At 40.8% G+C, this 27,927-nt stretch overlaps 1 protein-coding gene across 1 annotated transcript in view; it reads left to right on the top strand.

Moving 5' to 3' along the window:
* Positions 1-25,954, top strand: part of FOXK2 (forkhead box K2) — a 43,362-nt gene extending 17,408 nt beyond the window's left edge. Inside the window, exons 2-9 of the mRNA XM_033077018.2 lie at positions 13,636-13,830; positions 16,464-16,611; positions 17,059-17,205; positions 19,947-20,140; positions 20,934-21,109; positions 22,007-22,303; positions 22,669-22,878; positions 25,706-25,954. Coding sequence (XP_032932909.1) covers positions 13,636-13,830; positions 16,464-16,611; positions 17,059-17,205; positions 19,947-20,140; positions 20,934-21,109; positions 22,007-22,303; positions 22,669-22,878; positions 25,706-25,902 — 1,564 coding nt within the window. The 3' untranslated portion in view covers positions 25,903-25,954. The remainder of the gene's footprint in view (positions 1-13,635; positions 13,831-16,463; positions 16,612-17,058; positions 17,206-19,946; positions 20,141-20,933; positions 21,110-22,006; positions 22,304-22,668; positions 22,879-25,705) is intronic.
* Positions 25,955-27,927: the final 1,973 nt, after the last annotated feature.

Here is a 27,927-nt window from a genome sequence, read left to right as displayed (position 1 = left end):
AGTTGCTGCTGGTGTGGTTGGCTCTGTCTCTGAGGGGTTTAACAAGCAGAGATGTTCCTGGCCACCTACTGCCAGGCAGGAGAGATCCTTGGTGCTTCTGGTCGTGGTTCACAGTCACAGATGTGAGCCACAAACCCTGGAGTAAGAAAAACAAAGGAGACCACGGTGGACAATGAAGTTGGACTGGAAAAACAACAAAGCTGTGCTGGTGCTATTTTTAGCAGGTCCAAAGTGTTTGTGTGGTTGGTAGTTCTCCTTTTGCTCTTCACCACAGGCATATCTTCAAACACAGATATTTGATAAGCAGTTTCTGTAGTCTCTGTTAAAGTTTGTGTTTTGTTTTCTGAGCAGTGATGAAGAATTCGAGGTTCTTGTTGTCTTTCAACCTCTCTGTATTAGGTGAGGGTGTGGTTTCTTGTTACCGTTGCAGTTCTTGGGGAAAAGTCCCTAATTCTCCTGGCACTTTCATATCAAGTGACTGGTGTTTTCTCAGGAGAATGAGTGAAACTGAGTGAAAGATGTAATTTATAAATGAACTAATTAATAAGGTCTTTCTGATGTGATTCCTGGTGATGATTAAAGGAGTGGTGATTTAAAAATACCTAATGCATCTTTTTGGCTCTCTAAAAACCAACAAACAAACTTGTGCCTTAAAGTTAACATCTAATGAGCAATTTGTAAAAAAATCCTGATGATTTCTTATTTTTGAGAAAGGATGTTGAAAAAAATGCAGGTTTATGCAGACTGGTTTTAATCATCTAAGGTGTCTGTTATCTTAGTTTTTAGCTTTTCTGACTTAAAGCCTGCATGTTGTTGTGTACTGGGAAGGTGTACATGTTATTAAAATGCTGGGCAAGGCCATGGTCATGCCTAGAATTATTAAAATATCTCTTAGATTAATGTTTTAGTTATCATCTCCATTTTTGCTTTACCTTTCCTTAATAGGATTTAGAATTTTTACTTTTTCAGATAGGCATTTCTAAGTGTCTTGGTCACCCTAGGGCCCTAAGACTATAAAATAATTAGATGTATGAGTTAAAAACAAGGGAAATGAACTCCACATCTCTAGTAGTATTTGCTGCTACTTCAGTATTTATGGTAAATTTAACTTTGGGGGCACCTTGGTTATTATGGGAAATGCCACTTTTTTTTTTTTGTGGTGCTTCCTATACTGACATAAGGATTGAAAAAATATATATTGTCAGGATAAAAGCTTTTTGTCATTATTGACAGAAGTGTAGTATAATGCTGTACACATAAAGGAAAATAGGAAACACTTTCTGTAACTAGGGATTAACATTTCACCACAGCACATCTTTCTGAAAATCGAAATCTTTCAAATACCAGTTGGTTCTTAAGTGTAAATGGAAACATGTTAATTTAAGTGCTGTGAAAATTAGTGTTTGCAGTTCTCTTTGTGCAGCAGCATATGCATTGAACTCATTTGCATCTTTTCAGCTTTGCCAGACAAGGAGATTCTGCAGTGGAATTTTGAAGTAATCCTATGACTGCTGAAATTGTTAAATATGCAATCCTGGGTTGTAATTTCACTACAAAAAATTTATGAATTTGTAGTGATCAATATTTGTGCATGGCAGAAATGGAATTTTAATAGCAAGTGGTATTCTGCTAGAAGAAAAATCCAGCTACAGATATGTGTGGAGTTTATAATTGATAATTTGGAGGAATTTTTGTTATATGACTGTTTTGACAGTTCCATTGAGGGAAGATGCTCAGTTGATAAACTGGGGAAGGCTGACTTGGACAAATGTCACTTGCTTTTCCAGGGAGGATGGAAGTAAAACACCTTGCTTTATCTGTATCTCTGTGCAGGAAAACTGAAAGTTTCTGCTCAGCCAGGGAGGTTTAATTGTTTGAGCAGTTGGCAGGATCTTCCTCTGCCTAAGAACCTTTTTGGAGTTGATTGCAGCTTGCTTTTTTTCAGCATTTCAATCATTTTATAAACTTAACTACATCCATTTGCATGCCCAAAGGAAGAGTCAACTCAATATTAATTTTTATTTTGGAAGTCTTTAACTGATACTGTGTCAGTGCCTACAAAGTTGCTTTGGCTCTGTTGTGTCTCACAGAATGATTTATGTATTATGTACTGTGTATGAGGACTTTTTTTTCTTTAAGATATTCTGTTTCTAGAAAATTCAGTGGTCTGGAAGAGCTAAATCACAAAATAATAGCAATAAAAAAGGATTGGAATTTGAAGCTAAATCAAAAGAAGCTCAAGATGGGATTGTTTTACTCTCAGAAAATGTCAGATTGGGTTTGGTTCACACAACCTAAGGAGATGCTTTTGTCACCACCCTCCATCCCACGTTCTCTGTTGTGGGGGATTGATCTGGTCGTTGTGGATTCTGACCCTGCAGGACTGCAGTTACAGGCTGAAGAGTGTACAGTGGTGTCCTTGGCTTACATAGGACAAGAAATAAAAGGTGAAAATTGTGCTTTCATCACTAAAACAGTTTGGTTATTGAAAAAAAAAAAAGAAAAACAACAACTAAAAAAACCTGGCTGTTTCTGGCTAGTGAAAGATTTTTCAATTTCATTCTGTTGGTATAGGGCAGGGTAGGAGTATGATTAATTAAAAACAATAGATATAACACAGATAAACAAAATGAAAGTGAGTCCTGCAGTATCACCAGGAGTAGGATGTGCCCTTGTTGTTGAGCACCTCCAGGTGTGCATTGTGGGGATGTTTTTGGGTGCCTCTGCACAGGACAAGTTACAGGAGTGAGTAACGCCTGCAGTAACCTGGCAGCTGTTTTTCAGCTGGAATGAGGAACTCCTTAGTACTAAAGAATGGCAAAAAAAAAAAAATTTTCACTCCCTATACTTTTCAGTATTAAGATAGAAATTTTAGCTTTTTCTTCTTTATTTTTTTAATTACTTGAACTATTGCTTTAATTATCTTAAAGTCCTGCTTCTCACAGATACACAGGAAATTAAGTTTGTGTCATTTAGCATCCTCAAACCCTTCAGTATTTAACTGTATAGCTTTTAATTAGAATGTGTGCATTTTATAAGCAGTTTTCATGTGTAGTAGTAAAGTACTGATGGAAGTTTCTTTAGCTCTGTTTGGGAGAATGTGATAAATGTCTTAAGATGTGTGTGTGTGATACTTTTTGCCATGTTGGCTTCACAGCCACTACTGTGCTCCTTAAACAGCTTCTCTTGTGCAACAAACTCTGATTGAGCTACTTAAGTCTAATTTAATGAACTAATCTCCCTTTTCCTGGAGACATGGCTCTCACCTGACATTTTGCCTCTTAAAGTGGTTGTAGAAAAAGGAAGAACTGGGGGATGATCCAATGGTTTAAGCAAAGATTGGGTGTTGGGAAAAATATGTTCTGTTCCCAACTCTGTTGCACACTTGCCAAAACAGCTTGGCCAAGTCACAAATCCGTTTAATCTGTTTTTGAAAATGGGAATAATACTTCATGGGCAGGCAGATGATGAAATTTCAGTGCTCTTTTCCAGCAGTTTTTATCAGGGAAGAGCTTTGCCTTTTCTTTTAAAACCAATCCCTTGGGTTTTGAAGGGGATTACTTGGTGTGCAGGGTGAACTCTTAACTCCCTCCCTGCTCCCTGTTTTTGAAGACTGTTGGTGCTGTTTTTCCTTCAGGCTTCTCACATACACTGTTCCCATGTGAATGCTGCTATCCCTAAACTTTGGTGTCCCTCAGAGTTCAAAACCCAGTGGATCTACTGAGCTGAACTGTGTGCAGTATGTCAGTGTTTCCTAATGAAACACTAAGCAGTGGCTTAGTTATAGTTAAGACCCTGAAAGTAGCACAGAAATTAGTTTTGGAAGCTTATCTTTCTATATTAGTTCAAATCTCAAGCTTTCAAAGAGAATGGCTAGAACAGCTGCATATTGGGAGTGTTGTCTTGTGTAATATATAGTACAGCACAGCTTTAAAATTCAGGTCTCATGATGTCTTTTTGAATCAAAATTAGACTATGAGGTGGCTTAAACTTACTAAAGCATCAGCAGACTTCTGCATTTCAACTTGTGTAGTTTTCTGCTGAATCAGTATCTATCACTGGAGATACCAGTGGCTCCTGGCAGCAGGGGACTGGAGTTGAGGTGGCTGGGAGCAGAGCTGGTGCAGGAAGCCCAGGAGAGCCTGCCCTGTTTGGAGCACAGAGCTATCACATCCCTGTACCCCATGAAACATCCTCGAGCTCAGGCTTTTATTGCAGAGAACCTGTGCTTCAGGAGTCTTGATTTGTGTTGTTCATTACTTTAGTAGGTGTTGTTTGGGGTGGGTTTCATTTTGCTTAATGTTGAAGAGGTGTGAGTAGGAGTGCATGTGTGTGTCTGCACCTGAGCTCCCTTTAAACCAGTGCAACACAGCCATCCCTAGCCCTGATTCAAACCACTTTCAGCTTTTCCCTGCTGTGTCAAAGGCATCATGAAGTGTCTGCCCATTTTTACTCACTCTAGAGACAGATGACAAACATGGGCCCAAGTTTATGCTTGGAGACATTAATGCCTTGCCTCTGTGGCCATGCTGTACCCTCTCCTCTGTGCTGGTGCTCCCTCAGTACATGACAATGATTGGCCTGTGTTCTCATGAAAACTTTTATTGAGTCTATTTTTCTTATTCCTGGACAGATTCCTACTTGCGTGACTCTGTGACTGGTTAAATCATGTCTGTTGTTTTTATTTGCTTTTATCCTTCTGTACTTGCCTGCTGCCCCTTACACAGCCCACGATTTGAGAACTTGGCATGGTCTGAAAACAGCTCAGGAGAGGAGGAGGAGAAGTGCTTCTTGAAGGATATTTTCCAATAACAACGTGCTTGTTGTAGATTGGTTTCTTTACTTTGTCTCTTTTCAGACTTTTTGGCGTCTTGATTGGTTCTTGAGTGTCCACACAAGTGACAAAGGAACCTAAATTTATGTTACACTGTGGAGCAGTCAGTGCATAGAACATTTCTAGAGGTTCTACATACTCAGGAGAAAAGTTGGAATTTGCAAATAGAAGGAAACTTGAAAAGTTGTTTGAACAAACATTCTGGAGAGCAAGCTTGGTTTACAAAACAAAAAATCTCAGAATATAATACAAAATCTTGATTTCAGTTAAGACTCCCAGCCCAGCAGTGTGCCCACAGTGAAACAGATATGGAATGGCTCTTGACCATCAGATGTCTTTAGGTAAGCAACTGTGAAATTTAATTAATGCCCATAGCTGTGTGAGAAGAGGCTGAAAAAAGCCTGTTCTTTGACCAGAGAGGCAGATTTAGGGGGGAAATTAAACACTGCTGTCTACTCAAAGTTCGAGTTGGTAGGAAGCACTTTTTGTCATTCTTCAATGGCCTGAGTTAGTCATGGATTTCTGTGTCAAATAAAGGGTTGTGCTGCTCTTGGAAGCAGAGTTCTGCCTTGAAAAGCTGATCTAAAATAAACTTTGCTTCCTTGAATTGGGAATAATCATTGTGCAACCCTGCCTCAGTGGGTAGCTGCTCTCTTGGTAATGATTAGGAAGTTTGGGCATAATTTTGCAATGGAATGCAGATCTCAGATGAGGTAATAAATGAATGAAGGCTTTTGTTACTAAAGTAATGTATGAGTCACAAGTACTTTTTTTATGATTATGCTTGCGTCAAAACACATCATGACAGCACTTGTTCACTGTACTCCTCCTACTGCTTTAATTGTAAGCAATGTGAGATGCCAGGAACTGCCTGTTTGGCTCCCAGCACTTTGGTTTGCTTTGCTGGTAGCTTTCATTTAACACTGATTGATATTATTAGAACCTCAGTGTTTCCATATGAACTTTTGCTCCCCCACGAGTACCCTGTGACTGAGACTGAGGTGCCAGGCACTTGTAAGCTGCCAGCTTGGTGGTAAAGGATGGAGTGGGTTTGGTTTGTCAGCTTTGGCTCAGCTGTGGTTGTAAATCCTGTGCTTTATGGGGAGTTTTGGAATGGTATTTACAGTCACAGAGAAAGTTGGAGCTTGCATATTTATGGTTAAATGCAATTATCTGGAAGGAAGAAAAAATGATAATTGATTTCTGTTTTCTTGTTGCAAGTGTTTTGTTTGGTTTTTTTAAGCAGGAAGCTGTTGTGTTTTAGAGGGATGTATGTAGGCTTTGTTGGGACTGTTTGCAATTTGGCAAAGGTAGAGGCACTCGAGCTTTTGGACAAATGTTAAATTGTTTTTATAGTTTAGTAGGAAATGTAGAGCTTGAGACCACACAACCTGGCTCTGCATACAGCTTTTGTGTACAGAGATGCTAAACACCCGAAAATGCAGTGTTTCCATAGGCGGAGTTTCTTTTGTATTCACAGGCTGGGGAGCCTCAAATTCCAGAGGCATTACATGAGCAGTTTTAATGAATTAGTGTCTGGTTTTCCTGCAGCAGATGTGACAAGCAGCTTTATAAGCTGCTTCCCATCGATCGCTGTTTTCCAGCTCTTTTGTGTCTTTCTTTTGCTCAGAGAAAAGCAGGGAAGAGCTCGGTTTCTACAGTAACTGCTGCCTACACTCCTGCCTGCAGGCCAAGTGCTTTCTCAGTCCTGCAGCCTGTGCAGGGCTACTGCATTGAAATTCTGTAGGTTTTGTTTGGGTTTCTGTTCTTTTTTTCTTCTTGCTGGTTTAAATATTTTGCCCTTTAAGAAAAAGAGGAGAATACAGTGGAAATTTGCGATTTTGAGATAGGTAGTTTTAATTAACCACAGCACATTGCCATGATTGTAAGATAACCTAAATGTTTTTGCTGCTGATTGGTACCAGTGTTGTGTGGTTGGTATGGAAAGAAAAGAGATCCTGGCTGCTGAAACAAGAACCTTTGAAAATCTGTGATGCGCTGTGAACGTGCGTTTCTGTAGTGTAATAATGCAGGGGAGGAGTGAGATCAGCTTCGAGTTGTTAATAGAATCCTTTACGTTTGCAGCAAAATTTGCTGTAGTGGAACAAGTTCATCACACTTCAGTCTAAAGTCTCAAAGAGCCTTAGAGAACCTGCTGTGAATACAGGGTTAAAAATGCCCAGTTTCTCATGACGTCAGCTCTGTGAGTGGGAACGGGCTGAGCACCATTTCAGAGGGGTCATGTGTTTATTACTGCGTTTGTATTTGCTGCTGCTGCTTCAGGAATGTTCCTGTTGTCGTCATCAATATTCTGCTGTCATAGGATCATTTTTTGATGCAGGCAGGCTTGTTCTAGACCCTTCTGAAGCAGGTCAGCACTGTTCCTGTAAGGAATATAAACCACCAGCTTTACATACTTATGCACTTGCTAAAACATGAGCAGGGAAGTCTGTAACTGCGGTTTCCCATGGGGGAGCCTGTAATTTACAGCTAGTTTGTATTTCCAGCCTTTGCTTACAATTTGCTACAAGTGTTTTATTGGCCAACTTGAATTAACATGAGGCTACAGCAATATTTCATCACTTCTGATGCTGCATAGATATTTGCTTTTGAATCTTAAGAGATCAGAAAATAGAGATAGATGGGTCTTGCTCTTTAGGGTATTTTCCATCCTGTTAGATGGCACACCTGAAAAAAATACCTAAATCCTTGTGAAGAGAATGCCCAGTGCTCAGAATGAAAATTCTAATTACTGGTTTAAAAATCTGCCAGTGTTTTGTTCCTTACGGCGTTAGAGGTCGAGCATGCCTCCAGCCCTCCCAGCCTCTGTGTGGAGGACATGCTGTGCAAAGATTGATCTTTGGGCCACAGAAATCAATTGCAAAGGATACAGGGAATTAAGGGGAACACGTGTGAGGTCGAGATTCAGTTCCCAGAGGAAAAAGCTGCCACTCTTTAAAGGGCAATTGGTTTTTGGGTAACCTCTAGAAGTGTCCTGACTAGTAATGGCCAAGAATAATGGAATGTAAATTTTGGTGAATTAGCCACATCAGGACTTGGTTTCAAAGCAGGGAGGCGGAATCCATCCCTCCACAAGGAATGGGGACGTGGCCCTGTAGGAAGTGATGCTGTGGTTTCTCACAGGCTGTGGTCACCTGCAAGCAGGAGGGCATCAAAAATGTCCTTTCTAAACATCTACTAAAGGAGCTGGGCTTTGCGTTACATTAATATAAATAATTTCTTTTCATCACCAGTCCCACATCAATTAAAAAAAACCAGATACTCCTATTGCCTACAGTGGAGAAAGGTTTACAAATACCATGTGAACAAGCACCTACATGAACAAATTACCCATTGAGGAAGTTATCCCTGTTTAGGATTATAAGAAAATAATTACACTCTGACTAGTTTTATACTGGATCACTCCTGTTCAGTGTATCCATGATAACCTTTCCTATACTCTTACTGATGGCAAAATGTTACAACACTTTTTTTAATGGAATCCTAGAAAAGATTTTGTAAAACAAATATCTAAACAGTTATTTCTGTTTAAAGAGTCAACACAATGCCTAGTGTAAAAATTGTGTGGTATTTTCTTAATAACTTTGATTAGTAACCATTTGGTGCTGGGAGTTTTCAGGTGGCTACTCAATATATGACTATTTGGATGGATTTATATATCACTCTTGTTCTTAGCTTGGAAGCCCAGACTTTAAACTGTTGAGTACTTTTAGATTATCTTGAAATAAAAACAGCAGTTCAGTTCAGTTTGTCTTCTTAATAAATTTTGGGTTTGTTGATTCTTTTAGCTCTAAAGGTGATGACTCTATTCCAGAAATGGACTGTGGTATTGACTTCCAGTTCAATTAAACACAGCCCAAAGTCTTAAAAATAAATTCTGGATGTGAATAATTCAGTATGCCTGCTCTTGGTGGTTGAACAGTCAGAAACCTTTTGGTAGAAAATTCAGACACTGAAATATGTAATCATACTTCAACTTGTTGAGATTTTTTTCACTTCCGTGTATTTCTAGTTGTATTTGTCAAGACTCATCTTTTAAGTCTTGTTTATTTAAAAACCAGTTAAAAACCACAGCCACATGTTGTTTAATCTATAATTAATATCCTATTAATCCATTGTGATGGAATCAATAATAAATGAAGCAGCAAATGGAGAAAAGATGAAATTGGGGTCCTTGTGCTTTCAAACTGAAATTTCCCCATTAGCAGGAAGTCAATCAAATTGTAATTTCCAAGCACCACATTCCAGTGGGCCCTTGCTTGAATGGACTTGGTGCTGGAGAGAGACTAAAAGACTTCGATTTAATTTAATTTTTTTTCCTGGAGAAGCCCAAGGGTGGCTCTTAGTGCAGCCTTCCCCTGCCTAAGGAGTGGTTGTAGGAAGCCTGGGCCCAGGCTGTGCCAGCAGGGTCACAGTTTGGGCACAAGCAGCTGTAAAAGTTGAAGTGAAGGATTTGTATCTGTGCAAATGAGAAAACTGTTCACTGCTTGAGAGTGTAATTGGAGGAAATGAGTTGTCCAACTCCATGTTTGGAAGGCTTCAAAATTTGGAGAGACAATGCCCTGAGCAACCTGGTCTAAGTTGCTTTGAGTAGGGGATTGGGCTGGACACTTTCAGAGGTCCCTTCCAAACTTGATTTCTCTCTAGTTGTGTCTGAAAGATGTAAAAACTCAATTTTTGCTTGCCTTTCAAATAGAAGTATTTCAGAAGTGGGCCTGGGAGTGTGCACTGTAGTGATTAAGTGTCAGTGTGCACATCTTCTACCAGAAGTATAAATAAATGAATTGGCTGGGAGAGTAAGTTTTACTGGAGCAAGGGGAAAGTTTGGGAAGTAGATCACAAGTAGGTAGGTAAGAGGAATTAGAAAATGAATTCGTTTCAAATCTCCATTCTGTGGAAAGGAGACCATAGCTAGAAGTATGGTGATTTCCATGGTGATTTTTTTTGTTATTTCACTGATCAAAATAGCAGAAGAAAGTATAAATAGTATCATTATCATCTCAGGCTGCTGTACAGGCAGAGAAAACTGAAGTGGAAAAGCTGTGTTTGGTGGTGCAGATGTTGATAATGACCTCTGCTTCTCTTTGGGGAGAGTTGAGCTGCCTGTGTTCACCTTGAAAGTATTTGAAGTCAAAAATCGACACAAGCAATCTCCCAGATGCTGACTGGGTTCTTTTTTAAGTCTTGGCTTTTTAATGTGAAAAGTTGAAGCTGTCCTTGGCTCTCAGTAAATCAACAAGAGTTCAAAACCAGGCATCTTGTTATTCTTTTAGATCTGTTTAAATCTCAGGGAATCTTTAAGTTAACAGGGGTTCAGTATCACAGTCAGTGTGAGGGAATTGAGCTGTGCAGTTGTAACTACTGTGACTTCAGGGGTTATCACTGCTGAACCCTTATAATCTATTTGAATGTAAAATCTGGAGGTGCTGATAAAAGAACCTGCTGATCAAAGTGGCACAGCAGCTTCTGTCTGATTTTGGTCCTGGTTCTTAGAAGGCAATTAAACTGGAATAATTCAAAGGATACTGAGGCACTGGGTGTCACAGCAGGGTTTATGTAGCAGGAAAGAAACTGAGTTCTTCTGCTGTGTTTTGGTTTCCCAGATAAAGACAGGATGAAATCCTTCCTTCCCAGTCAGATAGATTTTCACACAGGCTGATCTGCAAGTGTATCATCAGCTTTTCCCTGCAGTATGGACAGAACTGCTGTGGGGAAGTGAGAAAATAGTGGAAATTCAGATGTGACATTTTTACCCTCAGACGCTTCTCTGGCACCCTGCAAAGTTCCTGAGCTCTGCAGAGGTCCTGCCTGGATCAGCATCACTGTGTTTGCCTGGGAGCTGCAGATATAGTCTAGAGAACAGTTTGAAATGATGTGATACTTGTCTGTTTTCCAGTAGTCAACCCACAAGGAGCTTTTTGTAATTTAAAGAATAATTGAGGTAATGAGTTGCATTTTAGTTGTGACACCACCTCTGTGGCTCCCTGGGTTGTGCAGTGGCTCTGTTGTGATGTTCACCTGGACTTGTCATCAATAAATGTACAAAATATCTTACAAAATTGCTTTATTTCTTTGGGATTTTTATGTAAGTGGGTTGTCTAGATGAGTTTCTCCTCCAGCAGCCATCCTGTGGTAGTGTATTATGAAACTGTTGCAAGCTTTTGAACAGTGAGTAAAACCCAGTTCAGCTTGTTGAGGACTAAATGTTTGATGAGGTCTCTCCCTGTGGGTGTTTCTGTGGTTTTTGTTTAGTTCATTGTATAACTAAAGAATATGCCAAAACCAACTTGATTCTGATCAAATTAGAACATGTTCTGTACTTTGATTTTGGATGTAAATATAATATATTTGCATAGCTGTGATTTATTCAGGAATTCTCTTGGTTAGTATACACTCTTTATTCTGCTTTTTGGCTGAATTCCAGCTGTAAAAATATCCTTCCATTTAAAAAACTGTTTGCAAATATGAATCAATTGACAGATGTGGTCTTTTGATAATATTCAGGTGTTTGTTGCTCTAACCAATTTGTAAGGATGTTGTATCTTCCTTACTTACACCAGCCTTTCAGGTTGCCTTGTTCCACAGATGCCCACAGGGAGATGATGCATTCAGGCCTGCAGTGGGGTGAGAAGGGAGATCTTGCAATATCTGTGTGCCTACATGGAATATCCAAGGAGCTGCTGAGGATTCCTTTTCTGCCTTTCCATGCTCCTGGTACTGGTGTCTGTAGTTGCGGGATCCACCTGTTCCCCATGTGCCTGCTGCCCATCCTCACTCTGCTGTGCACAGGAGGACTGCAGTTCCTCAGTGCTGTGCAACAGGGACTCTGACCTGGGAACTAGCACCTAAAGCCATGTCCAATTCTTCCCAATTTTTTTTTGAGTTAAAATAAATTTGGTCTATAAAGTATTTAAGGTAAAATTGCAGGTATGGAATAGCCTCATGAAATGCTTAGGAAAGGTGACTAAAATTTAAGTCTGTGTCTGTGTCAAACAGATGTTACTCACTTTCTCACAGGGATTTTTACTTAATCTTTGGCTGTCTTTGCATACACTTGAGTGTTGTTTTTATTGCTGCTTAAAAGAAGTGCTTGGAAAATATCTTTAGTAGCAAAACAACCAAGACCCCTTTCCATTAGCACTAAAACGATACAAGCACAAAATACTTTCTGCTGGAAAAAGGGAAGAAATGAGTTGTTACTGAATGTATTTTGAAAATCCAACCCAGAAATTGGTCCATTTAACTTCCTTGCTGAAATGCATGTGCAGTTTTTTGGCATAGATTCTGTTCCTAATTTAGTACATTGAGCATGTTTCAGAAATAGGTCGTCTGTTAAATGCGGACACGGTCCGTACTCAGAAGTAAGACAGAGAGAAAAGGAAGGTCACTGTCAATTCTTTCTCTTTTTCCTGATCCTTGAATGTGGATTGTAGAGAAAAAGAACCACTGTGGTGCATGTGGCAAGGGACATAGTGAAAATCAAATGCTGCCTTTGTTCTATAAACATCCTTAGATTCATTTTAAGATATGAAAGCCAAAACACATGAGAGTTCATTTCTAAGGCTACTCCAGAGCTGAGTGTTCCTGCCAATTCTTACATCACTTTTATGTTTAATATATTTTTCCAGAAAAATGATCACTTTTATTTACAGTCTGTATTTTGCATTCATAGCTCATTTCTTACCCCTTGTTCCAGCATGTGCTGGTTTCCTTTCTGTATAAAACTACATTTGCCTAGAAGCACTTAAAAGCAAAACAAACCTAAAGCCCTGCATTTAGTGAGGTTTGTTTCTGGGTATGGTGTCGTTGGAAAGTCCTTCCCATCATGTGGGAGATGTGTAAATGTCATTGTGGGTTTAGTGTTCAGTGTAGTCTTACAACGTAAGGACGAGGAGGTAGTAAAGTTATTTGAACTGTGTTTTTATAGATGCTTTTGTTGAGACAAAATTAAGTTTCTTATTTGCTCAAGACTGGGCAAATTTATTTACTGAGACGTTAGAAACAAGCGTGTTCTGTTTAATTGGGTTCGATTCTAAATGCTGTGCACAGGGATGTAGAAAGGGGATTATCCTAAGGTACATTCATTGTATTTTATTTTTTCAAAATTTTCAACAGTTGCACATTGTTAATTTATTGTTTGTCATTAAATTTAGGCACCTAATCCTTGGTAATACATGAAAACAGGGAGTTTACTGAAATTGGGTCTTAAATTCAGCTCTGAAAAAAGGTATTTGAATGTAGTACTAAAGCAGCAGTATACTCTGTAAATGAGAATTAGAATTGTTATGTGTTTAGTTTAATAGGTGTTTTAAGAGAAAAGAACCCAAATCTCTTAGACCAGTCTGTGAAACTGGTTAGACCTCAAATTGGCCAACATTCATGTTTCTGATTAATTCTGCTATTATGGACCAACTTGTTCATTTGCTGAAGCCGTTCCTTGGCATCATGAAATAATGAGGTTTTGTTTTTAAAATAGCTCTGCTTTGGGGCTACTGCAAGATCAGGATGAACCTCAAGAAATTTAGAGACAATGCACTAACTGCCCTTGTTAGAAAGAATTGCATTAGCTTGTATTCCTTTACAAATGTCAGTTGCTTACCTGGGGATCTTTTTCTGGTCACACAGATCTGTAAAATGAAGATGATCGTGGGTAATTACATAAATATTGTAGCTTATAAATTCTAAATGAGCTTAGGTAATAATGTGCAAGTTATTCAGAAAGTCTTACATTCTGTAAACAAATGGCTCACATATTTGTTTTTGTTTTTTTTATTTTTCAGCTGTACTTTCAGGTTTCCCAGCACAAACATCAAGATAACATTCACAGCTCTGTCCAATGACAAGAGAGAAAAACAGGAGGCCCCGGAGTCCCCAGTGAAGCCTGTGCAACCCCAGATCTCTCCCTTAACAATAAACATTCCAGACAACATGGCTCACCTGATCAGCCCTCTCCCTTCTCCCACAGGAACTATCAGGTATTTAAACCCTGCAGGTGGGAGCAGGGCCACGTGCAGTCAGGCTCAGCACAACTTTCTCATTCAGTATTTTGATTTTGAGGTCAAAATTTGGCTGAAGCTCAGCCTTACCTGCTGAGAACCCCCCTTTCTGCTGACATGGTTGCATGAACAGTCTGTCATACTCTGGTTTAACATGTTCAATGTGTAACAGTCTGCTTTGGCATTTTTCTTGCATTCCAACAATTTAAATTGCTTTTTGCCCTTGCATGCTTATTGCAACTCTTCAAATGAGACAATTTTAAATTACACCTTTTAAAAACATCCTCATTTGCCACTGTCCTCCTGAAGTTCATCATCAGGAAGAATGGTGTGGAAAATGGCCTGATCTGTTACTCCAGAAGATGTTGTTGGTTAGTCACTGCTGGAGGGGAGCAGACCTTTTACTTAAAGCACAGACTGAGATGCAGAGCTCAGTGTCAGGATGATCCCAGGGAGGGTGAGCCAGGATTTTCCTTGCCCTGCTGCTCCTTTGGTAATTGCAGCCCTTGTCCCACCTGTTACTTGGGACCAAACTCAATTAAACACAAGCAACCCATCCTCACAAACAGGCAAAATTACTTCAGATGGAATTTTTCAAAGTCTTGGAAAGATCAGGAGCAAAACTTCCATGTCAAAGCATTGAAAGTTGTTTCAGTCATGTATGTGGTTTTGAAAGATTTTTTGTCCTCTCTCACTTCCTGCAACTTCACTTGAGCAAAGAACTGTCCATGCCTGCTTTTTGAAAAGGTACCACTTGTTAATGAGATTTGAATGGAAGGATAATTGACTTCTTGCATGCTTGCCAAGCTCTTGGTCTCTGTCTGGGAGTATTTAATGATACCTGCTTAAATGATGGAAACAGAGAGAAAAGATATCTAGGCTTGTCTGTGTAACAGGTTTGCTTTCTTATAAGAATTCAGGGAAAACACATCTTGCCAGTGATAGAGCATCTCACAAATATTTCAGATAATATCCCATCTATCACCATTGTCTTTGCCTTGCTATGTATTTTGTAATTCTCTTCAGGGCTTTCATGCACCTGTTGAGTAGTTTATTACAGAAAAAAAAAAAGATGACAGTTTTGAGAGTCTATTTTGAGAGCAAAGCCTGACAGTTTCTCTGCAAATCATCCTGTTTTGTGGAAGACTTGTAAACTTGCTTTGATTATACCATATGTGTCGCTTTGTCAATATATGCTGAAGTGAGCAGAGCAGAGGGATCTTGTCAGCTGATATGTGAAAACACAGAGCAGGAGTGACCTATATCTAAAAAAATAAATTTGCTACACATTTTGGCTCTAACCAAGGATTCTTCTGTACAACACTTAAAAAATGCCATCTCTTATAGTAAGTATATCACTAGTAACAAATCATGGGTGAATTTCTTGGGAAGTGAAGCTTTGATACTTTCAGTATTAGTATATATTGCTCAATCTATAGTGTTTGCCTCCTTCTGTACATGAAAAAGGAGGTAGCAAAAAACTCGAGGGGCCAGGCAGACAAACAAACCTTGACAGATGAAAATTGTTAAAGCTTTAGTGTATAGATCTAAATAACATTGTCTAGATTGATTTGTTGATGTTTTGAACCACAGATTCAAAGATTAAAGATTATCTTTGGAGATAAGGCTGGTTCTGGGGGCACAGCATGTGCAACAATTGAGTTTTTTGGAATAGTTTTTTGGAATTTTTGATTGCCTTGCATTCAGCTGCAGTATGAATTGCAGAGGGTGTGTGTCCTTGCAAGAGAGCTGCCAAAATTATTTTGGGGAAGGGATAAACCTCACCTGCTGACTTTCTCTTTCCTCTTGGCTGAAAGGAAATCATAGAAGAAAACTGGCATGGTGCAGCTGCAGTTCCTGTGGACTCTGCAATGCAGGGAACCACTGGTAGAAAGAAGTTCCAGTGGAATTATATAGAGTTTTACCTGTTTTTTTGTGATGTGTTAGGGGGTACTCTTTTTGTGTTTGGCGTCATCTCTTGCTTTCTAGCAATGTATCTGCTCTGTTGCCCAATACTGCATTAAATCAGCTGAGTCACTGCTGATCATCCCATTTGTAGATAAGTTTATGATTTTTATACACATACCTATGTGTAAGTATGTGCACACACCTGTACAGACTTAAAATAATACTGGTTTCAATTTAAATGAGAATCAAACCTTTTTTTACCTCACTGCTTGCTATATTTTCTCCAATGTGCAGAAGCACTGCACAGGAGACAGGATTTTTTGGGGGCAGACTGAACACAAGCATATGGCAGAAACTCCATGCAAGATGTGTGTCTTGTTTCCAGCAAGTGTCTGAAAATTTGTGGTTGCTGATGCAGCTAAGGTGGACTTAAAGTGGCAAATCTTACACAAATAAATTACATCCTGATCAATCAGCTGTTCCTTGTCTTGAGGAGGAAAGCCTGAGCCAGGTTTCATCCTGCAGTGGTTGTGGTTCCATAGCAAGGCGTGGAAGGTGGTTTGGAATGGAAGCCCTGACAGCCCTTTAGCTGCAGCCTCACAGCTCTGGTAGTGGCTTTGCTGCAGTAAGAGCTTTTTGATGAGACATAATGTGGTGATATACTGTATAACAAAATAGTAGGATCTTCTTTTTATGCTCTACAGTGCTGCAAATTCCTGCCCATCGAGCCCCCGCGGCGCAGGCTCTTCAGGGTACAAAATGAGTCGTGGAATAGCATCTGACCTACATTTGATGGCTGACAATTCACAGTCAGAGAACGACAAGGAAGCTTCAGGGGGAGACAGCCCAAAGGTAAACACAGCTTGAAACCAATCCCAGAGATTACACCTGAACTGAATGGAAGATTTGGGATGTTTTGTTTGCTGAGGTGTATGCAGTGATAATTTAACATGCTGTAAAAACAACGTGTATGGTTTTGTGATCAGATGTGGGATTGATTGATTGATGGATTGATTAATCCCTGTCCCCTTTGGGAGAGGGTCTCTTTGCATTCTCAGTTATAGATCTGTTTGGAGGCTATTGAAAATTCTTTGCTTTTGTAGATATCTGCAAAATTTATGTTATCTTAAAATTGCTAATAAGAAAAACAAAGCTTTCACAGTTTCCTTTCTGCCTCAAGATTTTGGCCGTCCAAAAGTGCCCTAAATCAAGTTAGTGATGTTTTATGACTTTTGATCTAGTAAACAGTGTGTATCTCTTCAAAGTTTGTTGATGCAGACTTTTCTTGTTTTTGTCCAGGATGACTCTAAGCCACCCTACTCCTATGCACAGTTAATAGTTCAAGCAATTACAATGGCCCCGGATAAGCAGCTTACACTAAATGGAATTTATACGCACATAACTAAAAATTATCCCTACTACAGGACAGCAGACAAGGGCTGGCAGGTAATTTTGATTTCTGAAATTTTTATTTATTTTTTTACATGTGAGCAATACTGGCAGCTGTAAATGGTTATGAGCAGGCAGTTGGTAAGCCTCATAACCCTTCAGAAATAGAATTTGTCAAATGAGTGTGTTGTCTTTCTTCTGATTGTATGTTTTCCAACCAAGTGGGCATTTTACACTAGTCTGTATTTGAAATCCTGCTTTGTTGATGGAATGGTGTTCTTTAAACCTCTAGTAGGGATGCAGACAGACTTTGGGGAAAGCAAAGTGCATTTGGCAGTGGATTTGAATCCTGTATGCTATCTAGGAATGGTGTCATGTTCTGTAACTTAGTTGTGTAAACATCCGTGTTGCTATCTTGAGATAAAATTGAGATTATTAAATGCTCCAAGTTCAGTTCTGTTTGAAAACAGTGATCTTGCCCATGCAGCAGGTGAAGGAGCAAGTGTTTTATCTGTCATTATCTCACCCTGCTTCATGCACTGTTTGATTTGTGAACTTGCCCATTCCTGCACCGAGTTGGACCAAACCTTTCAACTCTGCAGAATTCATTTCTGCTTTCTTTTCGCTTTCACAAGACTAGCCTCAGCTTTTGCCAGGATGACTAACCAAGTACAAATCAGTCTGGCAGAGCCTTCCCAGACACACGTGAGGGCTCTGGTGCTGCTTTGGGTGTCTCAGAGGCCAAGGAGCACAGATTGCAGGGCCTGGAACAGCTGCAGCACACGGTCCATCGTGGGCTGTGCTCACTCTGCAGCTAATGTCAGGGAGGTAAAACTTAGATTGGGTGAGGGGAAAGTGAGAAAGTGCTAACATTGGCTGCACAATGGAAGACTGAAGAATACAAACCTTTCCTGTAGAGGAAAACATTTTTATGTATTAATCACATACTTATTTGTCATATGGCCTAAATAAAAGCTGGATCACTCTCCCAAGGTTAGTGGGGAGCATAGCTGTTCCTGGCTGTTTGCTAAGGGTTTGGTTAGTCAAGGACTTGGCTGTTGTGGCTGGGAAGTCTCTTTTGTTTCCCTTTCCCACATAACAGTGCAGTATCCTGGCTGCAGTCATGTTGTTTTAGCAACAAGACTCTGTTTATAAAATGTTGATGTGTGTTTTGCTTCCTATTTTGCAGTACCTTGAGTATCTGTGTAGATAATGTTGCTTTGTGAGCATCATGAACCCAACACACACACAGTTGTGCTGAGGCAAAGAGCTCTGCCATAGAGCAGGGTGTGGATTTGGGGGTGTAAGGCTTCCTAAAGCCAAGGTGATAGGCACAGCAGACAGTGTGTTCTGGAGTCATTTATCAGCAACTATTCATAGAAACAATTGGAAAAGCTGAAAATCAGATGCTGTTCAGTCACTGCTCTGCCAGCTTCTACACATTAGGAGTTGGATTGCAGCTCGGGTGACTTAGGATAGATGTTTGAAATCATATTTGAGACTATTTATGTACATATTATTCAAAACATGGAGTACAAACACATATAGAGTGTCCCAGTCCCATACTGTAAGAAACAGGGGTATTTATATCCTTTAGCATACAGTGGTCTCATTTTGATGAGCATTTGAAGTCTCCTCTCTGTGAACTTATTTTAGCAGGTACTTTTGGATCTACTCCTTTATTCTAGCATATGGAGAAATAAATATAATTTATAAATATGTTCTTGGCATCTTTCTAGTTATGTTTCCATTTCTGGCAGGGAAAAAGCCATCTCTGGTTTCATCAGTTTGCATTCAAGAAATCATATGTGGTTATCACTGCTTTAAGTTTCCAAACTTGCCATCAGGGTCATGAACTCAGATATTGGAGCAAGTTTTACATTCGCTTTGCAAATTTTTGAGAGCTTTTGGTAACATAAAGCTTTTTTCCCATTTACCTCTGTTCCCCCACAAGTGTTTCAGAGTGAATCCTAAGCATCAGTCTCTTCTTGTTCAGTGATAATACTGAGAGAGATTTTGGGGTTTATCTAGGTTAAAAAATGAAAAAATAAAAATAAATTCTGTGTCCAAAACCAAGCACAGATAGAATCACTTGAGTGTCAGCAGTTGTGTGCATTGCTCTGCTGGACTAATGGGGGGATGTTGCAGTAAATTGAGGGTGTGGGAATGTGCAAAGGGACCCTGGTGATAAAGATCTGGAGGAGCTGGTTCAGGACCTGCTGCCATTTGGTGTTTTAATTGACACATTAAATTCTTGGCTCTGTTATTGAGACAAGCTGGTCTGTGGGTGAATTCACAACAATCCAGCTGTCCTTGGAACTTGTGTTATTTAGCCTTTTCTTTCTGAACTGTGGAACAGTAACAGAATTACCACATAGGATCAGAATCAGTATATGCTGTGTGCTGCTGGCCCTCCTGGAGGGAGCTGGGACACCTGGGGAAGGGTGGTGTACAAGCACTGATCATTTTTATTTTTGTTTTTAACACTGCATTCTGCACAAGTATTTGTAGTGTTCTAAACATTGGTTTCAGTCACCGTGTTTCTCATGAGAGAATGAAATAAATGGGATTCCTGTTATTTCCAATTAGCATACTGGGTTTTTAATATTTGGGAAAGATTTGACAAATGCAAGAGTCCTTTCAGGTTTACAGCACTGCTTGGTAGTGCTCTGAGTTCTGTTAAATTAAGGAATTAAAGAGCTGCACCCCGAGTCTCCTATAGTACAAACTGCTGCAGTAGGCCACATTCTGACTTGGAAAAGTTATATGAATTCTACATATTTTTTTATGTTCCATAGAATTCAATACGTCACAATCTCTCTCTGAATCGTTATTTCATCAAAGTACCACGTTCCCAGGAAGAACCAGGCAAAGGCTCATTCTGGAGGATAGACCCTGCCTCTGAAAGCAAATTAATAGAGCAGGCTTTTAGGAAAAGGCGGCCTAGGGGAGTACCTTGCTTTAGAACCCCTCTGGGACCACTCTCTTCTAGGTAAGGAAAACCAGATGAACAAAAAGACTATGGCTGTTGTTTAATCTTCAGGCTGCTACAGACTTGATAGCTTTGGATACAGTCACAAGTTTAGTAATTTAATTTCATCCAGACTCAGTGTTTGAATTCTGTGTGTTTCATTAGGAGGCTGCCCCATACACCAGGCTTGTGTTAATTGCTTGGTTTTAGTGTTAAAGAACTCGGTTTGCATAACTAGCTATCAGATTGTTAATGTATGCAAGCCTTGCTGTACCTTTGATGGGTTTTGCAGAATTATAATTTTAATTTCTAACTGCCATCTACTGGATTTTAAAACTGTTTACAAAGAAAATTCTCAGATACCGGCTACCATTTTATTGACCTTAGAGATGACAATTTTGTATTCAGTTTGATAATGTTCGAGGAGAATTTGTGATGGGGAAATACCTGGGTTTAAATTATTCCCTCTCTAAAGTTATGGCCTTTCTGCTGGTGCAGATCTTTTTCTACTTGCCCTGTAGCCTCAGATTTGCTCATTGTTCTTCTCCACCAGAAGAAATGTTCATGTTTTGCAGATTTAGAGTCTCCCTAAGAAGGCATCCAGCCACTTCTTCTCTGTTAACTGTACCTACAGTTTGCTTTTAAATTCTGTCCCTGTTTAACAGAAGCTTTTTAAAAGATCCTGAGCTCTGGGTTGTAGCTGTGCCCTCCCCTGCTGCGGGCAGTGTGTTACGGTCTCATTAGAGGAAGGTCATGGGCTTTCACAGTTCAGAAGTTAAAACACATCAGCTGCTGCTTTCATTTCTAACTGCAGAAGTGCCCCAGCTTCTCCTAACCACTCTGGAGTGTTGTCTGCGCACTCCAGTGGCGTCCAGACCCCCGAGAGCCTGTCCAGGGAAGGATCTCCCGTCCCCATGGAGCCTGAGCCCAGCGCCATCCAGCCAAAACTCGCCGTCATCCAAGAAGCGCGATTTGCACAGAGTGCCCCAGGTGAGGAGCCTGAGCTTGGCACTGGGGCTGGGGGCAGAGGGCTGACACCAAAACACTGCTGAGACTTAATATGTACAACAGAAATGAGTGAATATTTCACCTCTTCACATTCAGGGCAGATCTGTGAGAAGCTCAGAACCAGCCAGGGAGGCTCTGTTTGGACACATGTTCTGTTGTTACCTGGGGCTGCTCCAGAACCTTGGGTCACATTACTGAGGACAGGCTCTGTCCTGTGTAGGACTGGGCTGTCTTGTAACAGTTCTCTTGGGAAAAAACCAAACAAGGTGTAAGGTTGTGTGTGTTAGAGAAATAAGGAAAACCTTTCACATCTCTGTGGCCATGTCATCCTACCAGAGTGGGGGGGATAAAAGAATTGAAGGGATAAAGAAAGATGAGAAATTTCCTGTTTAAAACAAAAAGAGCATAAGGCATGATGGGATAAGGATATGTTTGTTTAATTACCTTCTTTGATATACATTTGCCTTCCAGTTTCTAGGTGGTGATGTGGCACTGCAGAGGGCAGACATGGTCCTGAGCATTCCTTAGGATTCCCAGTGCAGCACACAGAGCATTCCCAGTGCATGCATGCTGCACACCACACCTGCAGCACACATCTGTGGAAAGGGCTTTGCTTAAATAAGTGTTAACACAGCTTTGTCTGGGGTGCCCAAATGGTGTGTGGGTCTTGCAGAGCCAGGACAGCCCTTACCCTGAGCCTGGAGCTGGGAATAACCACTTGTCCTAACCTTCATTGTCCAATATTACCTTCTGGCTCATTCAGGCATTACTGAAGGAGCTTGTTAATTCTCTGAGGTTTTAATGAGAAGTTTAAAAGAATGACTGGCTTAAAAGAAATAATGAAAATTGTCAGTCTAATTTTGATCTCTTTCTTGGTAGGATCACCTCTCTCTAGCCAGCCAGTTTTAATTACTGTACAACGGCAGCTACCACAAGCTATCAAACCCGTCACCTACACTGTTGCAACTCCCGTGACCACCTCAACCTCCCAGCAGCCTGTAGTTCAGACAGTTCACGTTGTGCACCAGATCCCAGCTGTGTCAGTCACCAACGTGACTGGATTAGCACCAGCAAACACTTACACTGTCGCGGGACAGGCGGTCGTCACACAAGCTGCTATGGTCACCCAGCCCAAGGTAGAACCTCAAGAGAATGGAGACCACAAGGAAGTCAAAGGTGAGAACCTGTGGGGTTGTTTTGGCACCTCTTTATACAGAGGGATCAGTATCTGATCAGTAGAATCATAGAACAGAAGGACCCTCAAGCCCGTCTCGTTCTACCCCTTGCCACGGACAGAGATGCCTTCCATTATCCCAGGTTGCTCCAAGCCTCATTTAGGGAGGGACAGAGATGGGGCATCAGTACTTGCAGGGCAATGCTTGAAGTGTTTGGCTAAAACTGAAGATTTTGAATCATAATTTCTCAGAGGTGTTGGAGTGAGTAATGAAACAGCACACTTCCACTGAGGGCTGCTTGAGTGAAACCAAGTGGTTCCTGAGCAGTTCTTTAATTTTAACCAGATTTCCTCTCCTGTTTTCCAGTGAAAGTGGAGCCTCTCCCTGCTATTAGCCATGCTGCAATAGGAGCTGCTGGTCGCATCATCCAGACATCGCAGCCCACGCCCTTACAGACAGTTACCATAGTGCAACAGGCGCCGCTGGGGCAGCACCAGCTGCCCATCAAAGCTGTCACACAGAACGGAACACACATCGTGCCCCTGAGCGCCGCTGTGGCGGGGCAGGGCACTGCAGGTACAGCCTCACTGCCTGCTCTGCTCCCCCGTGCTCCCCTGTGCTCCCCTCCCTCTCCTCTTTTATTCTCTTTGTGGTTGTTATGGGGATGTATTAAGTGGTGACAACCTGTCCTCTCTCCTCATTAAACTGGGATAGAAACAAGTTTTAAAAGAAGTTCCTGTAAATCAGAGCTCTTGAAATGATGTCTGCTCCCAGGTGGTTTGTTGGAATCCACCAACAGGAAAACCAGAACTTGTGGGTTGGCTCTTTGAACTTTTACTTTTTATTATGACTTTATTGAACCTGTACTGAGAAGACCAAAATTCTGTAAGGTTTTGAGGTGGTTTGTGTCTGAATCCATCATTCCCCTCTGGGCCTTGGCAGGCTGAGTGGGCAGCAGTGCTTTGTCATCATTGCACACATTTCCTCCTGCTCCCAGCACGGGCAGGTTTGCTCTGCTGGCAGGTCCTCACAGCTTGTTCTAACAGTTTTGCTTTATGTATTATCTGATACTCAGCTGGAGGGTTTTTGTCATATGTTTACAGAAATACTTTTAGGGCTGTCTTATATCAATTTATTACCTGCATTTCTGCTCAAAAGTCTTTCTAATGGAGTGAATTATCTGCTTCATTTCCTTTTTACTCCTTTCCCATCACTGACATTTATAGGTCAGTGTTCTGGCTGCTGCCACTTCACTTCCAGCTTAAGAGCAGCAAAAGCATCAGAGTCAGACTTGAGGTGCACTTTCTGTGTCAGAAGGGATGTGTGAATAGAGCTGAAAGCCATGTGAAATATACTGAAAAGCTATTTTTAAAAGTAAGGAATAATTCTTATTCTCTTTTTGCTGGATTCTGAAAACTCAGCTGATTTCAACATGCTCCTGACACAGCAGCCAAGGGCTGCAGGGAGTGCAGGGAATGTGGCTGCACACAGGAGCACAGTTGTGATGCCAGTGTTGTCTGTGTGTGATGGGTGTGGAGTCAGGTGTGCTCCAGGTCTCTTGTTACAGTAACTCCCAAACCAGCAAGAAACCAGATAATTCTCAGGCAGAGCATCTGAAGGGGGAGCTGGGAAACATGGATTTGTTTGTGTTTGCCTGAGTGTGTGTGTAACACATGGCTGTGTGTTTGCAGCACACACATTTGTGTGTTTGCTTTTGATGAAAGAAGGTTTGTGCTGTCTGGGAAGAAAGAAATGCAGAGCAAATCCTACTCCAGTTCCATTTTCCATGTGTAGTACAGCAGGTGCTTTCAGATCCTGCTCTCAGCAGAACAGCTTGGCAGCATTGCTGGGTCCCTGTGAGTCAGCTGAGAGCTCTGGGGTCCCTAAGAATCTCATGTTTCTTATTGTACAATAAAATTTCCTAACTCGGTATTCTTATCTCAGCTTTCAGCGTAGATTTCAAACATCATCCTTCTTTTGTGTTTTTCCTACCCCCACATCCCAGGCAGAGAGTCTCTGGGTACCCACCAGACCCTGGAGTGAAAAATCACAGGAGGGTTTAGGTCAGGAGGGACAGGAAAGCTCATCTCATTCCATCCCTCTGCTGTGGCAGGGACACTTTGCCCTGGAAGAATGCAACAGGGATTGTCTTGTGTGTGCTTGAAGGTGAGGGGTGAGCTTCTTGGTTTTTATTTAAACAACATGAAATTTGCAGGAAGGCAGATTTTATTCAGAAGTTCCATCTCCATGGCTCCTATTTAGAAATGGTACAAGGAGTATCTTTTCTAATGGCAGCTGAATGACTGCTGAGATTCCAGAACAAATTCATTTACAGCTTGGTTCATGCAGAGGTGATACTCTCTAGGACAGCTTACTAATAACAAACTACAATTTTAGCAAATAATAATTTCTCATGGACTGGATGTTTTATTTGCAGTAGCAGGGAATGCCGTGGTAATGTCAGTGAAGTGGTGCTGAGGGAAGGGAGCAGGAAAAAAGCAGGTGGCTTGATAATGTCTAGATAAAGTTTCATTAAATGCAATGAACAAGGAAATCTGTAATTAGCATTTTGCATTCTTTGCAAAGACATATGAACAGTGAATTTAATCAGGGTCTGTGTTGAGGGAAGGGGCTGCTCATGGGCAGAGGGAGGAACCTTCAGGGCTTTCAAGGTTTGTGCTCACCCACGAGTGGTGACTTGTGCTGCCTCATCTGTGGAAGGAGAAAGATTAAAATCTTCCATGGGATGTTTGAACTGCACTTCTGCTGTGATTCACTTGTGCACTTGCATTTTGTCACCTGGGTCATTGCTGACCACTGGGACTTGTTCCAGCCCTGCCTTCTCCTTAGCTTTGGCAAATCCCTTGTTACCCACTGCAGGGGAATTGCTGCTCCTGTCACGTTCCTCTCCTGGCTCTGTGACTCCCAGAACTTCCCTGCCGTAACCAACAGCCCCAGCTGGGTCTGGCATGGTCCTACTCTCCTTCCAGGCCACGTCACACCTGCAGGGATCAGAGACCTGGCCAGAACCTACCAAAGGGGATTGTGAATCCACTTCTGTCACACGTTATGGTGTGGATTTGCTAAATCTTCAGTCATCGAATCCTTCCCTGTCTTTGGTTCTCAGTGGCTAAATGGAGCTGCTTCCCTGTTCTCCCATCTGGGTGCAAATCTGTGTGAATGTTGAGTGATTTGAGAAAATGTCCTTAATCTGCACAACAGGTTTAGATTAAACAATCTAAACAGGTGCAGATTGAACAATCACACAGAATCTCACCTGGGCCTGCCAACACCCCACGTGGTACAATAAAGGAATTGATCCCTCGGTGATGGAGCAGGTTTGCTCCCTGTACCTGATTTGACAAGGATCAGGGTGCTGAAGTTTGTATTCTCTTTTTTGCAGCTGCTGCAAGTCCTTTGCATATGTTAGCAACCCACGCGTCCGCATCGGCATCGCTCCCCACCAAGCGCCAGAACGGAGACCAGTCAGAACAGCAGGAACTCAAACGTATCAAAACAGAGGATGGAGAGAGCATAGTCATAGCTGTGAACGTGGACACCCCACCCGTGGCAGTGAGTGACAAAGGCAGCCAGAACTAGAAACTTAGGGGAGTTTTCTTTTTTTTTTTTTAAAAAAAAAAAAAAACAAACACAAAAAAACCAACAAAAACAAACTCCGTGGTGCCAAAAGGAGACACTTAAATCTAACACCTAAAATGTTGGAACATGTTCTCACGCAGTGGGGAAAGGGGCCCTGTGAATCAGACTTCAACTTTCAGCACTGAAACAAAACCCAACACAGGTGGCCTTAAAACTTGGTAATTTAAAGTCAAACTGCAGAACCATGTTGTTGTAGAGGCTGTGCCCCCGCCCCTCCTGCCCCACGGACTGTGTGTGCTGGGAGGGCTGCAGCTTTAACAGGATCTGTCAGATGATTCCCAGGACTGAGGATCTCAGTGTAACGGCAGCATGATAGCGCTTAGTGTGACTGGTTTCAAACGATTGTATATTCCTAAAGGGAACAGAGGCAGGAGCCATTCCGACACCGTGGCAGCTAAGCCTTTCCGAACCACCCACCCATGCAGTTGTTGATAGATATGCAGTATTTTGTTGTTCACACGTGGAATTAGAAATTTTTGAGGTGTATTTTCATTTCTTTGCAAAACAATGGGGTCTTTGACATTTCAAATCACTCCATTTCTACTCCGGAAACTTTGGAATCACACAACTACTTTTCATGTGAAATTTTGTTTGGTAAAAAACTGAATGTAGGGTTTTTTTAACCAACGGAATGATTTACTTTTGTCTGTCCTGTTCAAGTTCAGATAAAGCTACTTTATTACATCTGCAAATTTTCATATTTTAGCAGTTGCCTGATAAATTTAATCAAATTTTATTACCATGTGTAGTGATCAAACGCTTCTTTGGGCTTGCATGTAACTGATTAGAAACTCTGATGTAAATGAGCCGTTAACTGACGTAAAGAACTGCTATGGATTTGACCAGAGCTGCACTTACCTGTTTCTCTCTCTGCTACCTTTTGCTGTTTGTTACTTTGTGTTGACTTTGACTGTCCCTGGCATATTTTTCCAGTCTAAAGTAAAACAAGAGTCTCGCTTAATATTGTGTATGTTTAAGATAACAGACTGTTCTTCATTTAGAAAGATAAAATTCTCTATCACGAGTCCTTTTAAAAAGAGTAAAATTATCTTGTCAGAGGTATATTCGATATTTTTAAGCTTAAGCACCCTTCAGTAGAAATTAATCTGCCCCATTTCTCTGTAACACTTTGATGTCAGACACTGACCTCGGGGTCTCCATGACCAGTAGCTGTTGTGGTTTTCTAACAGTGGCTACCAGATTATGGTAACAATTTTTTTTTTTTTTAAGTGTGTGTTCTGCAGTTGAACATTTTAAAATGTATCGGTAATTTCTCACTTTAATGTGGTAATAGATTCCACTTTACATTTCAAAATTCAATTGAAACAAGGCTGCTGTTCAGTCTTCAACTCACACAACGTCTTAGTTCCTCCTGCAGCCAGGTGAGTGGGAGCCGGAGTTGGCTCCATCGGAATCTGGTTTTTGTCCTGTTCTGTAATAAAGATGCATTATTTATATTTCCTTTCCTGCTGTGAAAGGAAAAAAACTGTATTTTCATGATGGACTGAACAGTTTGGAGTGGTTATTTTAGGCAGCTTTCGGAAACTATTTACCTAAAGACCAAATATGAGAAATCTGTACAAGTTTTGTGTTCATCCACACAATGGAACTGTTACAATGTCTCTGCAGATAATACATTAAAAAACTATGAAAAAAAACTCTACACAAGCTGGATTTATAACAGGCATTTAAAAAAAAAGCATAACCTGAAAAGAAGCATTTCTGTACAATTGCAACGTTTTCTTTAGAGGTTTTAAAAATAAAAAAAAAGTAAAGTTTTAACATACTTTTTTTAAGAAAAAAAAATCCAGTACTAGTAATTTAATTTGGTGTTGAATGAATTGACTAGAATGTGGTTTATTTTCAGAAGTGAGAATCTGTTCACAACTAGGGCTAGGTGAATAATAGTGTATAAGATTTTTTTAAATAAAATTAAATTTTATTCAGCAAATTAACTAAGTTGAA

Source organism: Catharus ustulatus, chromosome 20 (genome assembly GCF_009819885.2).
Source record: "Catharus ustulatus isolate bCatUst1 chromosome 20, bCatUst1.pri.v2, whole genome shotgun sequence".
Taxonomy (NCBI): Eukaryota; Metazoa; Chordata; class Aves; order Passeriformes; family Turdidae; genus Catharus; species Catharus ustulatus.
The sequence above is the reverse complement of the archived record's forward strand: the minus strand, read 5'-3'. Positions and strand labels throughout refer to the sequence as shown.